Source organism: Semicossyphus pulcher, unplaced genomic scaffold (assembly GCF_022749685.1).
Source record: "Semicossyphus pulcher isolate SPU_LCO1_2020_fin unplaced genomic scaffold, fSemPul1.0.p SCAF_19, whole genome shotgun sequence".
NCBI classification, from domain to species: Eukaryota; Metazoa; Chordata; class Actinopteri; order Labriformes; family Labridae; genus Semicossyphus; species Semicossyphus pulcher.
Window position 1 is genome coordinate 23,190,128 of NW_027211692.1, and position 19,038 is coordinate 23,209,165.

General features: G+C 38.8%; 1 protein-coding gene across 1 annotated transcript; it reads right to left on the bottom strand.

The window, feature by feature from the left end:
* Positions 1 to 356: 356 nt before the first annotated feature.
* LOC138596813 (beta-galactosidase-1-like protein 2) lies at positions 357 to 18,752 on the bottom strand. The gene is made up of 19 exons (XM_069668228.1): positions 18,580 to 18,752; positions 17,666 to 17,851; positions 17,339 to 17,407; positions 16,794 to 16,889; positions 15,806 to 15,914; positions 15,336 to 15,428; positions 15,076 to 15,157; positions 14,355 to 14,419; positions 13,433 to 13,517; positions 10,319 to 10,462; positions 9,491 to 9,571; positions 7,683 to 7,789; positions 6,410 to 6,559; positions 6,056 to 6,127; positions 5,671 to 5,749; positions 5,466 to 5,553; positions 4,069 to 4,183; positions 2,999 to 3,115; positions 357 to 1,572 (listed from the first exon to the last, which is right to left on the bottom strand). The coding sequence occupies exons 1-19, from the start codon at positions 18,678 to 18,680 to the stop codon at positions 1,486 to 1,488; spliced, it is 1,926 nt and encodes a 641-aa protein (XP_069524329.1). The 5' UTR covers positions 18,681 to 18,752; the 3' UTR covers positions 357 to 1,485.
* Positions 18,753 to 19,038: the final 286 nt, after the last annotated feature.

Genomic DNA, 19,038 nt, shown 5'->3' on the forward strand with positions numbered 1-19,038 from the left:
TTTATATTTCACTCTGTGATACCTGTGGAGTAGCTTAGCATAATTTACATTTTAAAAAACGAATCATTTTTCTCACACTGGTGCTCTGTGCAGGCCCTCAAAACAGCCTCTGTCTAAAACGACTCAGTCAGCTCTTTCTCTTTAAGAAACTCCTCCCCAACAAGCACGCTGTCTTCTGATTGGCCAACTTGGTGAGCAGAGCCTTTGAGCATAGTGGTGGAGTGAAAACAATTTCCGAGACAGACTGAGCTGTCGGTGGGCGTGTCCTTGAACTGTGCCAGGGGCAGGAAGTTCGGCTGTGTCTCGGGCAGATGCCCAAATAAAGAGTTCCTCCACTTTGTGACATCACAAAGTCTGAAACCTGGCACTCACAGCAGCCTGCAGACGGAGACTTTTTTAGCAGGGGATTACCAACACATTTTTATCTACAGATCTGAGACTTCACCCACGTTTAGTCTGGACATCCAACATTGTAAAATTATATACGTATATGTCTTAAAATGTGGAAGCAGCATAATATACCCCCTCTTTAAGTTGCAATCAATCTAACTAATTTCATTTATTAAAGGTTATTGGTCTATTTGTAATGGATGTACAATGCCATTTAAAATCATACCAATTTACATTAATATTAAGCGCAATCAAGAGTGGTGGTCACATGTTCTATATTTCAAGTATTCTATTGCTTCTTTAAAGAGTAAAAGGAAACAAAATGTAGAAGCCGCTCAATTCTATAAGACCTTTTACATGTGGTGAAAAGCTAGCAAACACACCACTTTTCACCCAGTGCAAGGATTTCAGGACCACAGGAAAGCTGACCTACAAATGTTAACATTTCAGTCAAATGTGGCTTTTACATTGCAAATTGTTTAAAAACACATTTCTTGGTCTTTCAAGAAAATAATTGTGATAGTTACCTGGCTGCAAGCTCAACAAAACAACAGATGAGTTTTCAAAATAAAAATCTGCAATCCCAGCTTGTGATATTGACCTCTCTGCAGGAGCTGAAAGCGTAGCATGAGAAAAAAAGCGAAAAAGCAACCTGTGTCATAGAAAACAGGATAAATAAAAACAAGCTTCCTTAACCTTGGCTACTGACACAGAGGTCAAACCAGCCTTTATTCACAGTTTTTCTACATTGTTTGAATTTATATATCTACCCTGCGAGGGGAAGATATTTTAAAATAGTTTCTTAGATCATGTTCTGTCAGAGTCCCTTGGTTTCCAGTTATGCAGTTTATGAGTTAATGGCCCAGTTTCTAAATTGAATTAAAAGAAATCAACGGAATGTTATAAATACAGTCACCAAATGAAAAACAAGTCCGAATCCCTGCTTTGTTGCCATCTTCTGATAGGACACACAATGTCACTGACTTGTGTCACTCTTCAGAGCTTCTGGTCACAGCCGGGCGTTAGTTCCTTAGAAGACAGAGTTCACAGCCATCTCTCCTCTCCTTATCCATCCTCCCTTCTCACCTCCTGCCCTCACTGGACATCAACAGGCATGCCATAGTCAGGGCTGCTGGCAAACTGAATCTTACCATCTGTTTCCTGCTCCTCAAACACTATGACCTGTGATAAAGCAAAAAAAAAAAAACAAGCTTAGCTGAGGTCACGAGGAGGCTGTGAAAGTGGGTGGTTGAGCACAAAGGTCAATGTATGCACCCTCATCAGAGACAGTAGGTGTATTTACAACCTTTTCCAGAAAGACGGTGATGAATATTAGTGTAAACCACGTCTGCTGAGTTGTGAATTGTAAATCTACGTTTGGAGCATTTTCTCAGAGTTTAAGTCCATAAATATGCAAAATTGTATTTTTTTTCTTTTTTTCCTTTTTATTCCTTTTTTTGAACAATTATTCGATCAAAATAGTATTTAGATAATTGGTTATTCATTTCAGTCTTTCATCAAACAGAAAATGACAAATATTTGCTAGTTCAAGCTTCTCAAGAGTAAGGATTTAAGGCCTTGCTCCATTATTGCAAATGTAATAGTGTTGCTTATGTTAGTCAAGTCAAGTTTGTTTAGAGCTCATTTAAAAACAACTCATGTTGACCAAAGTGCTGTACAACCAAGATAATCCATACTATATTACACAAATACTAAAATGAATAAAATCGTAGAATAAAACAGATAAGAGCAGAGATAAAACAGATAAAATAGGAAGAGTCGAGCTGGCAAGTGGTTAGCCGACCTAAGTGCTTTAAATGGTGTGTAGTATTGCAGACAAGATAAGAAGGAGCCATTCCATTTAAAACTTTAAAAACAAAATTTTAAAATCAATCCTGAAACGGACAGGGAGCCAGTGAAGGGAGGCCAAAATTGGCGTAATACTGTCATGCTTTTTCCTCAAAGTTAGCAGACATGTGGTAGCGTTTTGCATAAGCTGAAGACGCTGCAGAGACGACTGTTCTACACCCACATACAGAAAGTTACAGTGATCGAGCGGGGATGTAATAAAGGCATTGATTACTCTCTCAACGTCGTTTGGGAGGAGATAAGGCTCTACCTGGGTTAGTTGTGTTAATTAGGCAAAACAAGACTTCTGAAAGATATCATCCTTGGGCTCATGGACTAAAAGATGGTGTTTTTTTAAATGACTTTGGAATTTTTAATGGTGACTCAAACATGTCAGTTACCAACATTGAAATGAAATTAGTAAAATTAGTAAAAGGGTTACAAAACATTTTTGAAAAAGAAAAACATACAGTATGTGCACAAAATTGAATTTGCCTGTATGGATACATATTTACATGTTGTACCAAGTACCAAGTACCTGATGCAGGAGCTAAAAAAAAGCAGCCCTCCTGAATGAACGTTTTTTTTAGCCTGTGACTAAATTGTCCATTTTATATCAGTGTACTGTTTTAAGATCACTTAAAGGAAGTAAAGGACACACAGGACTGAGGACAAACGAGGGAAAGTTGCTAAAATGTGCCAAAGTTACTTTGATAAAATGATCTCTTTAATCTATAAAGAAAACACAAAAGTGCTGTACCTGGTTGTTGCCCCTGTGAAGCCACGGTCCAGGGAGGTAGAGAGTTTGCTGAGGACCGGTGGACCAGTAGCGCCCCAGATTCTTGCCGTTGATAAACACTACACCTTTGCCCCAGCCCTGTGAACACAACCAGTGATTGTTCACCATGACAATAGGTAGGTTTAGCCAAATAACTGCTGATAGGGGGAAAAAAATAATGACTTCTAAAAACACATGGTAAGCCTCCCTTTATTAAAAGACGTGTATTTCATCCCTAACACATCCTGAGTTGTTGTTAATTGAAGCTTTTAGCTTTACTACATTCAGCCTCTTTACTTTGAGTCTCAGCACTGGAGCCTTATGGGGAAAAAACAAGCTTAAAAAACATGGGAGATTTACAGTTTAATAGGAGGGAAATCATCGGTTAAGAGACATTAGACTTTATGTAACATTGCATAAAAACAGAACTGATCATCAACAGAACATCTGTTCTGTAAGGAGCTTTTTTAGATGTTCTCTGATCTCACTACCAGTATAGATCAAATAAATATTATTCTGTAAATGTATCCAATGAAATATAGTTAAGCCAGCAGTTATTCATTCTCCTGAAAGACCTTTGTAGGCATAAAAATAGTGACCAAACACAAGTCTATTGTAGTATTTCAGTGTTTCTGAGTTACTATGGCTTATACTGTAAATATACTGTATGTATAATGTGTATACTGTATATAAATAATGGAAAACTGCTTTTTTGGACATGGACTGTTCGATAAATATCAGTCCTTCTCCATCAAAGTCATCTGGCCAAAAAAAAAAATACTGAGCGGGAAAGTATTTAAGTTATCTCTGAAAGTATAGACAGCTTGATTCCTGCAAAATACAGAGGAAGAAAAGCCTGACTGATTTAGACATGGTCTTATCTTTTTAGACTTTCATTTCCTTTGTTATTATATTTAAGGTTGGCCAAATACCCCAAACACTCTATACTGTGCAGTTATCAAGTATTACAGTCATTTACTACTCCAATACTACTACTGTTGTTACTAATGTAACGCTACTGCATGTTCTAGCCCACTGACTGTCTTACTCACAGGGAGCTTGATGAAGGTGTCTTTAGGAAAAGTGTTCACATAGAGTTTTGCCTGGAAAAAACCTGGGAAGGAGGGCCGCTGACGCATAGAGCTCCAGTGGCCTGAACTCTCCAGTCTGTGGGAGGATAAATTGCACATTTTCATTTGGTGAAATCCTTTACACTTCTTTTTTTACCTTAAGGGGACCAGGCGGCAATATACAGTGTATCCTATAGTTTGCATTTGCATGCCTAGAGTAAATGTCAGGTGACAGTTTGGACATGAATGCCAGGGGAAATGTTCACAATCCATATCTTTGCTTTGACTATACAGTAGGTTATGTTTTGCCTCAAAGTAAATTTAAAAGGTTACCATGATATAAGACCGAATTGCCTTCCTCATCTATGCATTTTCAGTGTTCATTCATGCAGGGCTTCAGGCCTTGGCATTTTCAGGATAGTGCTGAGGTAAAGACTTTGTGAATGTTTAGTAGATGAGGAGAGCCAAACATTGGCTTGAAAATGTTTCTATACAGTCCACTGAGTATAAGTGAAAATCTCAGAGCAGTCTAAGAGGTGAGAATAACCTTTTGATGATGTGATTGATGTTAATGATCTGTTCAACAAATTGCATACAGATCATAATCAATTGAATAATACACATAGAGTCCCTGCATACCAGCAACAATTTTGTGATTGAGTTGTGGAACATGCTTGACTTTAATGACACAGAGGATGCATGTGATTATTAATGTTTAGAAGTGTGAAATAATCTTGTAATACAGAATCATCATAAGGGAATTGCACTTGCACCTGGCTGCACTGGGTCCTGCAAAATGTCCTTCAGATGTTTGGCTGTTACAGAAGAATTACCAGAGCTTTTGGCTTTTATTTGAGTGAGTGCAACATTAAAATGATACCATGTTTAATAAAGGACATATTGAATGTAAAACAACAGCCAACAAATTGAAATCTAAACCACTTTACTCCTTTCCATGCTTTCATGTGTTCCCTGCTTGTTAGTTTGTTAGGCTTTGAGGGTTACTGGCTGTAAATGCAGGCTTTCCAACAAGGTTTCATACAACAGTTGTATAAAGCTGGTATCTCCCGCTTGTTTTTTATGAACACCATGTGCTGTCATCTTTTGTTGTGAAAGGTAATTGTTAAGCCTTATGAGCATGTATAACAGTACACATCTGTACAGACTCCTGCCCTGTTATCTAACAACTGCATTGCCTTTAATTTAATGTTTAACATGAGCTGCTGAACTGGAAAGTGTTCTGTATTTGCCATCATGTTCCCATTGTAATTGTGCTAAGCAGGGAGATAATCAGCTAGATTGAATCAGGAGCAGGCAGGTGTAATGACAGAGAAACACAAACATGGAGGGAAACGGGATAATAATTGAAAAACACAAACCTGTTTACAAAGCCTGGCTTCATACTCAGACTATGAATAATGAAGTCTCGGAGGACGCTCTTGTTTAACTCGATATCTCCAACAAGCCCTGAAAGGTGAGTCAAAACTGCTTTCAGTCTTTTGGATCTTAAGACACTGTTAGTTTCTTTTAAGTTTTGTAATAAAAAAAATCTACATAGCCATCAGTTTACATATCAATTTCTACCTTTGCGCTGTTCATCCAGGGTTATCCCAAAATTCACTCTACCAGAGTTCTCCACCAGTAAACTTAGAGTTCTTTTTCCCTTTGGTGGAAAAATAAGCAAAACGTGAGAGGCATTACTCAATGGAAAGAACTAACAACCAAAAATGCTGATCAGGTTTAATGATGACATTCATTATTCAAATTTGTAAGGATAAACAATCGTTTGAGGGTTTGCTGTTGTCTTAATACTTGGACCATGCTGCCAAACACATCCTTCAGCATCCCTTGAAGCTTCACATACTGCATGTTGCTGAATATTAATAATGTTATCCTTTTGAAAGGCGCTAACAGCAGACCTGCTTTAAACTTCATACAGAAGGACAAACACACAACACAAACATATTACCTTCCCCTCAGGAAGTGCAAGTTCTTGGGTCTTATAATCCAGAACACCGACAAAATGTTTGTCCACATAAACCTAGGGGAAAAAAATTATAATAGGAAAGCAAAGTTTTTTTTGCATGAAGCATAGATATATATTTCTCTTCACTCAATCAGTCTGTCACTAAAGGTTTTGGGCATCAACTTTTGTGATCTGCAGGCTCCTATAACAGACTGACAGTAGCAGCCTCAGCTTGTTAATTGTATTCCACTAGTACACTGATCAAGGGTGCGATTTCTAACTAGCTTTTTTCATGTTCAAACAAAGAAGAATGTAAAGGTGTGACTGTGGATGCAGCGTTGGTCTGCCCGTCCTCACCAGCGCTCTGTCTCTGATGTTGTTCTTAGAGTCGAGGGTTGCACCTGCACTGGTGAGGGTGGTCTCATACAGTGTGTAGCCGTAAGACTGTCCATTGTTATTGTTGACTGGGAGATTCTCCATGTTCACCGGCTTCTCAGACTTCAAAGGCTAAAAAATATTCAAATGAGGTATTTAAACAGTTTATACAAAGTAAAAACAGGTGTTTAAACATGCTGCATACATGCATATTGAAATGTATATTTTGAGAGACGTTTTTTGAAATGGTTTCATAATGTTTGCTCAAAATACTCTTGTGATTCCAGCTGCACAATCTCTCTCCTACAAGATGACTTCATCCAAAGTGATGATTTATCAAACTCAATGAAGCTTTCCTGTCTGGCGTGCAGAACAATTCTTTTATTCAGTAACATTCTTTTGCATACCCTCGGGAGGCTGCATTATGCACTCTTCACAAAACAATAAACACTCCCTGCTATGACACGATTAACCACCTACCTCCAAACACACAGATATAATATCAAACTGTAGCATCCCACTCAGTCTCTCTGAAGCCACAGACGAGAGAAGTCTCCTTTTAAACAAGGGTGTGTGGCTGGTCAGGGGCAAAGTAATTGTTGTCTCGGAGGGAAGCAAATTATTGCGACGGGGAGTGAATAATTAATGTTGTAAGCAACTGCCAGACGTGCTACATCTGGTGTGAATATAAATGGCCCTGAAGAGCAGGGTGTAAATGGCTAAACTAGAGTGGTGGACATGAAAGCGAACAGACATGTTGACACCCTCCAAACAGGTTTTTTAACAATCGTTTTTTTCCCTGTTTGGTGAGGGGGGATTTTTCTGTTTTACTTTATCTCCACAACAACCTGTCTTACAGTTCAAAAGCTACACACAGTTGATTAGTGATGGTCTCTGTGCAGGCCACAAGTGCAGCTAGGAGGGGATGTCTGGCTCAGGAGCACTGAAGCAGCAGTTGTTCATTAAGGGATGAGGGTTACTCCTTAAATTTTACTTTCAGAATTTCACTACAGGAGTAAGAAAAAGCTGGGGCTGAACGATGGTTAAAAGCTCACATTTAAATTTCAAAAGCCTGTAACTCACATTCCGATATTCACAGCTCCATTTTTAGCTTATATTTTGTTGGCTTTTATGTATAATGTATATACTGAGTATTTCATCCACGACTGTAGTCTGTCTTAACATTGTAAATTTTGAACTGTGTAACACGGATGCTGTTTATTATTGTGTGGCTCTGTATGTGTCCGTAGCTTACCTTGTCAGTGAAATGCAGGCTGTCCCACAGAGACAGGTGCTGCTGGACGACAACAGGCTGGTACGCCCTCCTCTCCTGAGGAGAGGGCAGTTCAGGGAGAGGCTGAGCTGAAAAACAAGGAGGAAGATGAGGGTAAGTTGTAGTTCGTCTGTCTGTATATGAATTATTTTCCATTTTATTTATCCTTTATTTACCCAAGGGATGCAAACAAGTACAAACTAACCTTATCATGAAATGCTGCAATTATTACCACATTTGTCCAATAAAGGACATAACAATAGACATAATATTTTCAAGCATATGCAATGTCAGTCACTGAAGAGCATGAAAGATGGAATTCAAGAAGGTGCCTGCTTTGTAAATTATATAGTAAACTCTTTAAAGTCTGAAAGCAAACAACATCTGATACCAAAAAAAGGATGACTTATTACTCATTTTGACCTCTCAATCACTCATAACAATCAATCATTTGCCATGTCTTTTTTTGGTGAGCGGTTTTTCCTCTACGCCAGCATCCAGTTTGTGTGCTCCGTGTTACGACCATTAACAGTGGTTGCCCTTGCCTTCTTAGCCGCTTTTAAAGGCGTTAAAGCATGCAGAGACACCAGCCGTCCCCCTGGAGAAGACTTGACAGCATTTCCTTAACACCAAGCGGTATTAGCTGGATCACTTAAGAAAAGCTTTAAGGATAACAGCCAACACCTTTCTCCAGAATAGTCCTTTTTGATGCTTACAAACAAGTGCCTTTGATAGATAATGTTTGGAATCAAAGAGGGAATGTGTTCATCAAAAAGACATTGCTATCATACTAAGATTTGTAATTTGATGAGTAAAAAAAACAATGCCCCTATAAGAAAATAAATTAAAATAATAAATTATCCATTTAACCTGAATGTTGTATTGGGTTGCTGGGTAAAGAAACATGCTGGTGGGGTTCAGATTTACTCAAATTTCCAAGAGTGAATACTTAAAGATATAAAATACTAACTGTTACAATCATCTTTTACACTATGTTCTGTATTTATACACATTTCTGACAGCTTTGTGTTAATAAGAACACCCTAAAGCATCTATGTCACAGGTCTTCTTTCAGAGCAATGGTGCTGTCAGAGATCAGTGTGAGACTTTGACAGATCAGCCTGAATCCATGCCAAGTCTCACAAAAAACAGCACCAAAGGCTAAAGAGTAGCTGACACAATGTAAATGATTTGACAACCACACAATAATAAAATATCAAGCTGATCTAATTAGGAATTAGGTCATGGGTTTGTGGTTGCTGAGTGGAACACAAAGCCTTCTCAGACGCACTCTCATATCCAGGCCACTGCTCATTGTTCAGCAGACTACAAAACATAAGGATGAATCACGCACACGCCGCCTTTCAAACTATCTTCAATTGCAACAAACTCTGGGCAAATTTTCACTTTGTTGTGCTGGATTCAGTCCCAGATTGCCAAAAGCTAAGTTTTGAGTCCTGGCCACAAAACACTTGAGACTTCTGCCCCCAACCACAGACCCATGTTGTACAAATAGAAAACTACATAATGAATAAACACATTAAAAAGCCTAGTATGTAATTTTCACAGTGGGCGGTAATTGAGGGTATTTGACTCGGGCACACATGCACAAAGCCACACAAACCCATATCTAATCCATGCTTGTAATGATATGCAAAGTTATCCTGCCTTAGCCAACAGAGAGCAGGTTGTACAAGGAGAATTAACTTAAGTGGGGAGATGAAAGGAAAGGGAGAGAAAGAGAGACAGAAGATGTGGAGCCCATCTCAGCAACAACAAGCAACACTCACTGTGGTAGAGGCTGAATAAATTCCTCAGAAGATGGTACTTGGTGGTGTAATCCCCAGCCTCGGATAATGGAGCATCGTAATCTGAAAGATAATGCGCTATCAGAACAGCAGGCTCGGGAGCCAGAGAGAGGCAGGGATGCCTCTTACCGTGGCAGATGCTTTCACTGTGCTCCCCTATCAAACATCTTGAGACAGCAGCGGGCCGAGACACATTTTGGGTTATCTAGACAGAAAATGGAGCCGTTTGAGGCAAAAAAAAAAGCTGAGGGGCACTCAGAGGAGTAAACACAGGTGTGATGACTGCTGAAGGTCAGAGGTGGCCTCCCCTACTGAGGAGCAGTTTTCAGAATTCTCCTCTTTTCTCAAGGAGGAGGTCATTACAATGTTACGTCCCCCGGAGGAGGCTATAAAACCCATTCTACCATCTTTAATTTACAGTTCTCATGCATTTTATTAGGTAATGAATTCATTAGTGTGAACTACATATTCAAATTTCAAAGCAGCAGAAGGTCAGAGGCTTAGGAGTAGGGATAGCACCACCTACAGACATGTCATATATCCTAATCTTGTTTTAATCTGCCTACAATAATAACATTTGTTTCAAGCAGATTGGCTTAGAATGACGTATTGAAAGGTGTTGTTTGAGGAAAAAGTGCAGTTCGAGTCAAATATTTTCCACAGCATTCTTTATTAATGATTTCAGCCTACTGGTGTATAAGGGTGACTTCTTAAAGACAGTTTTGTGTTTCAGTCTTGGGGCATGAACCTATGTTCTTCTCTTACCAGTCAGGGAAAAATTCTAAATGAAAACAGATTAATTACACCTACCATAGCTTGTTACCATAGGTTTAGGTGCTGGTAATCGTACAGCCAACGCCCCATTCATGAACCCAAAATTTGTCCCTCCGTGGAACATGTAGAGGTTGATGGACATGTCCAGTTTGAGGATCTCTGTGACCACAGGCATCATGTCTGTCAAAATAAAGTGACAGAAACAATCAAATCAGAATTAATACATAAAAGTATATAATATAGCTTAATCATTCTGAGGAGAAAATTGAGAGAATATCAAATTAATAGCTCGACATGAAGACAAGAAGAGAAGAAAATCCATTGGACTCCAGCTGTAACAAGACACAGCCACTGTTTCAATTATCCTATCGCCCTCTCAGTTCCACTCCAAATGAAACATGGATAGACCTCAGCCACACATGCCATTACAGGGCAATGCTCACATCCATAAAAAAAATCACCAGCCCCCCCTCTTCAAATTAGCTACCTACATTTAGCAGGGACATAGCAGAGCAAGTAGCTACGCATTCAAATTGGACTTCACTTTTGAAATTGGACCGACTTTCATAATTTGAATCAAGGGCATGAGCCTCAGTGAATAACAATCGAGCAGGGTGACTGACAGAGTCGCACGGGTTGCTTTCATGGTGGTGCCACTAGCTGTGACCAACTGCCGGGCGTGTTACAGTCTGCGGAGCACTGAACTGTCAAGGACATGAATCCCCTCGGAATATTCCAGCATTCATTTCATAGCTGTGACACTTTCTGCATGGTGAGGGTCTTTTTTTCCTTTTCCTTCTCTCACTGAGAGGAAAATCCGTAACCAAGCCTTTTTCATTCTCAGAACATTATTTGTTGAGTGGTGGGTGACTGCGGAGAATGACGGAGAGTAAAAAGTAAGCTTGAGGCCCTTGTTTGAAATAAGATGTTCCTGAGAGCACTCGTGATGGTGATAACAAAGAGGGAGACTTCCATTAATCTTTTTTTAAAACAGGTGCTATTATTTATGCCAGTCCTGTACATCATACTAAAAATATCACCCTCCTGTAGCATGTGGACCATGCTATAAAGCTGGTATGAGGGGTATATACGGGATAGCAGGTGGCTCTTTTACATTAATATTGTACTAGGAATCTTAACGGGCCAGTACCAACTGCCTGGACAAGGTGATGTCACCTGAATAGTTTATGGTATACAGTGTGTGTGTTTGTGACATGCAGCTGAAGCATGTAATGGATTTATTATTCATAAACCAAATTAAAATACAGTTATTGTTATTTAATTATCAAGAAAATATTTCCAAACATTTGCTGGTGGTAGCTTCTTAAATGAAATTATATCAAGAAATCACCTTAGGCTCTGTGCTATGTTTTGGGGATATTTATAAAGTAATTCATAAATCAGAAAAGTAAACAAGAGCTTAATTGAAAATAGAGGCCACTGTTACTCCAGCCCTATTGACATGTTTCACTGAAAAAACAGTTACAACAGGCTGCTGTTTACAAATGGAAGCATTATAACATTAACCATGTCCTCTAAAAGATAGTATTTAACGCTATTAGAGAACTAATCTCGAAGTTCTCAGTTTCGCTCTATTTGGCGGCACCTCATGGCGATAAAAGGCTACAGTTTTCCTCACTGAAGGTCGCTTTCCTTTTTAGACTGTTTGCCTTCATCTGAGAGTCGAATTTGTTTCTTTTTCTTTGGATTTTCACTTATTTTTGAAGTTGTATCTGTAGTCATCGATCTTTTCTTTGTTTGATCAGCAATAGTAGATTACTGTTTACTCGCAACACATGAAGAGACTGGAAAAGCGGCCGCTTAGCTCCGCCCACCCTCTCTGGTAGACCAACCACTGCTGGGTGATGGAAAACACTTCACCAACTGGGCGCTGCTTGTAATTGTTTCCGTAATTTATTTAAATGAAAATCTTCGAGATTATATCTTTAAGTAGGCCTTTGTATACGTCCTTGAGATACTGAAAATATGTTTTTAACATTGTTGTTTTATTATATAATATAACTTGCTAATCTCCTTTTAGCTTAGTCATTGTGCTCTTTTAAATCGTTATGGGTAACTTTCTTTTATCTTAGACCCTTCTCTTAACTGGTTTTAACTGCTATTTTATTCATTTATACTTTTTGTGGTTATCATCTTATTATAACGGTCTTTTGTCTGCCTGTTTTTACACCTTGTATTTTAATGTCTGTCTGTGAGGCACTTTGTAAGTCTAGTTTTAAAAGATGCATTATGCATGAAATTATTATTATCACATTGTACAGTGGCATATATTGCAAGAACACAATGACTCTGTATGTTATCTTCAACTAATTGTTATTTAACGCAGTCAAGAGACAATCCTAGTGTGCATCCGTGTATGTGTGGATACAGCACGTGGATAAAGAGGAAGTGGGCGAGCATGAGATGAATGTGAGATCTACAAGCACCTCCATCTGTGTTCTCTACAGTCAGTCACAATCAGTGGAGCACATCTTTGTGAAGTGTGTGAAGTGTTTGAAAATCTGGCCTCTGAACATCAAATATGTGGCCCACAGACAAAGCTAAGAGGAAGAGACACAGACTCTGGTTTGTGATACTGGGCTCACAACTTGCCATGCATGAAAAGTATATAAATCTCTGATGAAGCCAAAAAAGAAGGTAGAAATGACCATATGTTAAACTGTGCATCCCATCCGCACAGCATGGGCTGTGTGCCTTTTGTGAGGAAACCGTAGTGTTAGATAGACTGTCTCACACTCAGTCTGGAGGATTTATATTACACTACCCTCATAGCAGTAAGTCTGTCCTTACTTCGTCTTTCTCCTGGCACAGAGTCTGTTTTATTGCAGCTAAAAAGGTTTGTCTTAAGCCTTTCTTATCCTAAGGCAGTGAGATTCTGTCTTACCCTCAAGACAGGCTGTTTTGCCTTCAGAGATTCTGCCTTGGCTCCCAGCACAAAACCTGTCTTACCCGAGACTCAAATTAGTCAGTATTATCGACCTTCTGTACAGGGAGAGACTGTTTTCTCAACTTGGAATAGATCAGCACAATCTCTGTCCCACTCTCTTGTGAAAACCTGTCGTACTCTTATCTGGGATCCTGTAGCTCTCTCTCAAAAGAACTTTTCTATCCATCTTAAGTCTGTCTTACCCTCAGCTGAGTAAACATGATGAAGGTCCCCCCAAAGATCAAACCAGCCAGACCAGTACTCCATCACCATCTTAGGCTTATGGGGCTAGGGGAAGAAAAGAAATGGTGGTGTTACAACAGTTTAGAAGATTTTAGAAGAGCAGTACACACTGAAGGTAACAAGATGGATCTGATTGATCTTTCTGTTTATTTGAGTAATTAGTTCATTGCACAAGAAAAAGCCTTAAATTAATAGTCTTGAAGTTTAAAGCTGTCTTTCAGGGCTTAAACTTTTCCTTGTAAGATAACTAAGTCGCCAAACATTTTGAGTCCTCTATGAAACATTAAGAGTCTTTTTATTGCAAGGATTGCTCGTGTCTGTTAGATGTTTGATCAAACCTAAAAAACAAAATAGCAATTTCACAGATTAAAGGTACAACCTTGAACTTTTTCATTTAAATAAATGTCTTTTAAGTCACTATCGATCACCGAATGAGTTAACACAATGGTGATTGAGCTTATGGTCCACTGATGAAAGCCTTTGCGTTTGCAGTATATCTAATTTTATGGACTGGGTGTCTGTGGCGACATTCATAAAAAAAATCACAAGCGGCGCCCAGTTAGTGATGCAGTTTCCATCACCCAGCAGTGGTTGGTCTGCCAGAAAGTTTAGGCGGAGCTAAGTGGCTGCGCCTCCGGTTTCTGTAAGCATTGCAAGGAAATGGTCACTATAACTAAGACAGTCAAGAGTTGGAACCATGACAAAGGGAGCCGGCCGTAGACGTCTGGTAAAATTGGGAAGTGTGCTCCTGTTGTTACTGATTATTCCCAGTGGGTGGTGCTCAAAACCACATAATTGAAATACTTGACACTGTATCTTAAAATTAACAACAAACAATGAAGACCCAATGGCGCAAGACAGTGGAATGTAAATAACTCTTACTTGTATTTCATCCAGATACTTGATACTATCCATGTTTAGTTTCTGGAAATTGAGGGTTCCTAGTGCTATGAAACCAAAAAAAGAACAAAAAGTAGTTTAGTGCTTATTGTTTAGCGTTGTACTTGACCTTCACATGTCTGCTCTGTAAGAAATATTACTACTTTTTATATTAAGTAATAACTAAGTTTAAACAGTCTAATATAATGTAAGTTTCTGCCTAAGAGGCAAACTTCAGCTTTTCACCTTACTGCTATACACAGCGAGGTAAAGATGCAAATCAGGGATAAGAATAAATGTACAATTTATGAAAATGATTTTAGAGATGCATTAAACATTCAGTGAATTCAAGAGGAAGATCCGGTCCTGTAATTATGGTAATGACAGTAAACATAATTATCTTAGGAAAGAGCAAACTTGTTGTGGCATTAAAGTGATAATAGTTAATGGTTGCTAATGCAGGTAGATTTAAAAGGCAGGCTTGTCACACTGTTTTGCCAGGTTATATGGTAAAAAAAAAAAAAAAAAAAAGATCAACTTTGTGGAACAACTCGAAAACCTTTGTGTGTATAATTTGGTTCTGAACTGCAGCTGCCTGACACTGGGCCGCTCTTGGCTCAAACCTCACAGTTGTGTGAAAAACCAACCACCGCACTGTATGTGTGTGTGTGTTTGTGTGTGTGTATTCAAAGTCTTGTTTGTCAGTCGGCATATCTGACAATACCTCCTTTCACTCCTCCAAGCTGTTGTCCTGCCTTGTTGTCTGAGGTCAGCAGTAGCTCTGTGATGCCCCTCAACAATAACGCCTGGAAAGAAGAGGGATTAGGGGGACAACTAAACAAAACACTGGAGGTTCTTTCTGAAAAATCATTGTTGATTTTTCATTGAAAGAGAGAAAAGTGTAAAGGAGATTGGGTGAGTAAATATATTCACTCTATTAGCTAGCAATTATTGTAGAAATGATTACACAATATTGTTTCTTACCTCTCTGACGAAAGGCATGTACTTTTCATCCTTTGCATAGGAGCCGTATTCATTCTCCACCTGAACTGCGATAATGGGACCACCCTTGGAGTACTGCACAGCAATTAGCCAGAAAAGAGGGCACATATTAGCCTGCCACCAGCTCTTGACCATTCCTACAATTCATACTGCTGAATTTCACAAACACTGTGAAATGAAACAATAGATGATCAAAGAAAACATTCCTGGAAACGTAACCAATTAAAGTTTGTATGGTGCACTGTACCGCTAACAATGGCTACAATATGGTCAAAAGCAAGTTTTTATGGAGGTGGTGACAAAAATAATGCATGCAGAGATTAAATCTGAATGTGAATACAAGGGTTCTCTCATGAAAAAGTCTAGAACTCTTTTTAACTGCATGCATTTTTTATGCAAATAACCATGAAAATTTGAAATCGAAATTTCTATTGTGCTTTAATGGAAAGTACCTGATGTGGAACAACTTTCTTGATAAGCTGATTAAAGAAGGAATTGACTGCATCAGTATATCCTGGATAGGTTGTTCTCAGTTTCATGTTTTGATCTCGCAGTAGCCAACTGAAAACAGAGATTACAAAAAAATTTAAATGTTCAAAAAAACAAAAACATAACACAAAACACACATTTTTCAAAGAGCTGCGTATTGAACTCCTCTCAGGTTTTCAGCTATTGAAGATAATCACAGCAACCTAAGCATGACTGTCGTGTAATGTGTTGCAGAGGAAGTCATGGTTCACTGCATGCCCTTGGACGAACTCTGTTTTGATAGTTATCAAATTCCAAGAACCCTGAGCCAACTTTCACCAACGACGACTCAAAAAAATACCCTCATCTCGTAGTTTCCCCTCCAAAATTTGCCTCATCGTCTTTCCAAATCTATTATAAAAAGAGAACTGAATTAATTTGTCCTTTCAGTGAAATGTGCCTGTAGGGGACAATTTAATTGTTTTTCTCTTGGATACCTAACTAAAGGTCTCACAATTATCTGTGACTTTCTTCTAAGTAACATCAGTGGTTTACATGATGCATCATGTACTCTATTCAAAATATGCTTATATACTTACACTGCATGAAAGCTCTATATCATATAAATACAAAAATGCAAGTTGGACCAATCTTACCAAAATGAGTTCTTTGTTGTGCAGTATGAAGCAACACATGGCAGAGCTGGAAAACTTTAAATGGTTCAAAAATCTAAACTCTGAATTATTTCCATGAGTTGAATGGATTTAGCCTGCAGCAAAGTTCTGCTAACAAACAGATTACTTGACTGAACAAATCATTTCCAAGACAATTTAAGGGATTCATTTTGCACCCCACTGGCTATTTTTAAATACTGCATTGCAAAGTTGTTATGGCTGTAAGGCCCATACAAAGTATCTACAAAGGTTAGTAACTTAGTAACAAGGTAAGTAACAACTTAATAATAATTTTTACCTGGGTAATCCCCCTAAGTCCCACTCAGCACAGATGTACGGCCCTGGACGCAGAATCACCCAGAGGCCCAGACTGGCTGCCAGGCGGAGGTAGGCTCTAAGACAAGGATAGTAAATGTGTTAATGTTAATGTGTCAGTGAAGTCTATCAATATCAATACAGTCAATTTAAATTTGCCCTGATGTAGATATAAAGTGGGGACAGATAATAATTGCCAATATAGCAGATAAATAAAACAGATGTTCAATGCAAATTATATGTCAGTAATTCTAAAACATTTCATTCAATTAACTTTTTCGTTCTCAGATCACATTTCCATCTGAAATTACATCTGAGCGAGCAGCACACCTGCCATCGTAATCAATAAATCAAGAATCATTGATACTAATGAATAAAAAAACCTTTCTTAAGCGTAAATGTATACCTTCTTAACGGTATCAAATGATTCAACACTGGGAAGCTGAGCCCTCTTCCAATGTAACAGTGCCATCTGCAGGAGAACAGAGTGCACAGATTCCTGCAATTCTTCCCTTCATCATTACTTACTCTAAATCCAGTTGATCTTCAAAGTTGAACACCCCTCGCTCAGGCTCATGAAGGTTCCAAGGCACATAGCTGAAAAAGAGTAAATGCTTTTAGTATTTGTTGTAATAAATATCAGTTCTTAATAAGACTTTGTTTGTTTCTTGTTAAAACAAACAAAAAACATCTTCTGTTGTTCTCTAGAAAGACAGGACTTTTCGCTGCACTTTGCCTTACTGATATTTTATTTGATCTGTGTATGATCTTCTCCAATAAAACAATGTAAAACTGTTAAATAAAGCTTAAAGGTAGAGTATAGTCCAGTAGCCATGAGTTGCAGTGTGAGCCTACGTTGTGAGAGTATTGAGGCCACAGGCCTTCATCTTCAGCAGACGGTCCTCCCAGTAGGCTCTGGGGACACGGAAGTAATGGATAGAGCCACCCAGGATGCGAAAAGGTTTTCTCTCCAGAGTGAACTGAGACGAGTTGGCCCTCAGACCGTCCACACGGATCATTCTTCTTGTTTCAGGACGACTCCTTGGGGCAAAATACAGTTCAGACATGAAATAGAACTTGTTGAAATAATGATAAAAAGAATGAAGACATTGGAGACACATTCTACAGGCTTGTGGACTTGGCTTGGCTTCCTGTTAACAATGGTGGCAAAAGGTAGCTGTTATGGCAGGTGTGTCAATCATGTCTTATCCCTGCATTTAAATGTTATCATAACAGGTCATGCACAACCTGGGGCAAAGGATATGTGAACCACAGATAAAGAAGTGGTCTTTGTCATCTTGCAATGTTCAGTTATGAATGATTGATTATCTTAAGCCACTTGATAGTACTGAGCATAATGATTCAACAATATGACTCATACTGAACAGTTAGAACAATTTACATAGAGACATGCATGTTGATTTGACACACACCTTAACCTAGGGAGTGAGGACAAACACAATTATAGATCAGATACATTGCTACGTGTCATGTTCAATGTCAACAAGCCAACAGGTGAAAGTTCACAGTGAGCCTTGTCTGATTCTAAAGAAAATAGCTGAATATAGGTAATTTCATAAACAACCAAAACATTTTAGCATAGGGCAGCCATAACCAGCTGTTTACCTCTCAATTGTCAGTGGGCGGAGTGTTTATTCAGACATTCCTTTTCACGCATGACTCTTGTTAAGAGTTGACCACTGGTAAAATATTATAAATAAGTCATTCTTCGGGCTTATGCTGGTTAGCGGTCTGTGTGCGTGCCTTACCTTGTAAACTGGTAAGCAATAAAAGCTCCGACAGCAAAGAGCAAGAGAAGATATCTTTGCCTTAGTGACAGACGAACACAAAGCCGTATCGGCATGTCCATTTGCAAACATAACACGACTGAAGCTGCAGTTCTCCACGTTTTCTGTGGAATAAAGAATTAAAACAAAGAGTCCATATCGGCAGTCCTCTTTTGAAGGCCCCCTTTGCTGTTTTCCAACACAGTCGACAGTCTACACTGCTCTTACGTATGCCACATCTCGCTAATCCAGTTTCGTAAAGGCTGTCAAAAGTGACACAAATTGTCAATGAAGTTCAGTTACCAAATGACGACGGAATTTTTGTCGCGTTACTTCCGGGATTAATATCGCAAACAAAACTGGTCTGTGAAAAATCGGGTCGCTGGTTTGAGTGAAACTGGTGTTTGTATCAAAGGAGGCTAGAGTTAGTAATGTTTGTCT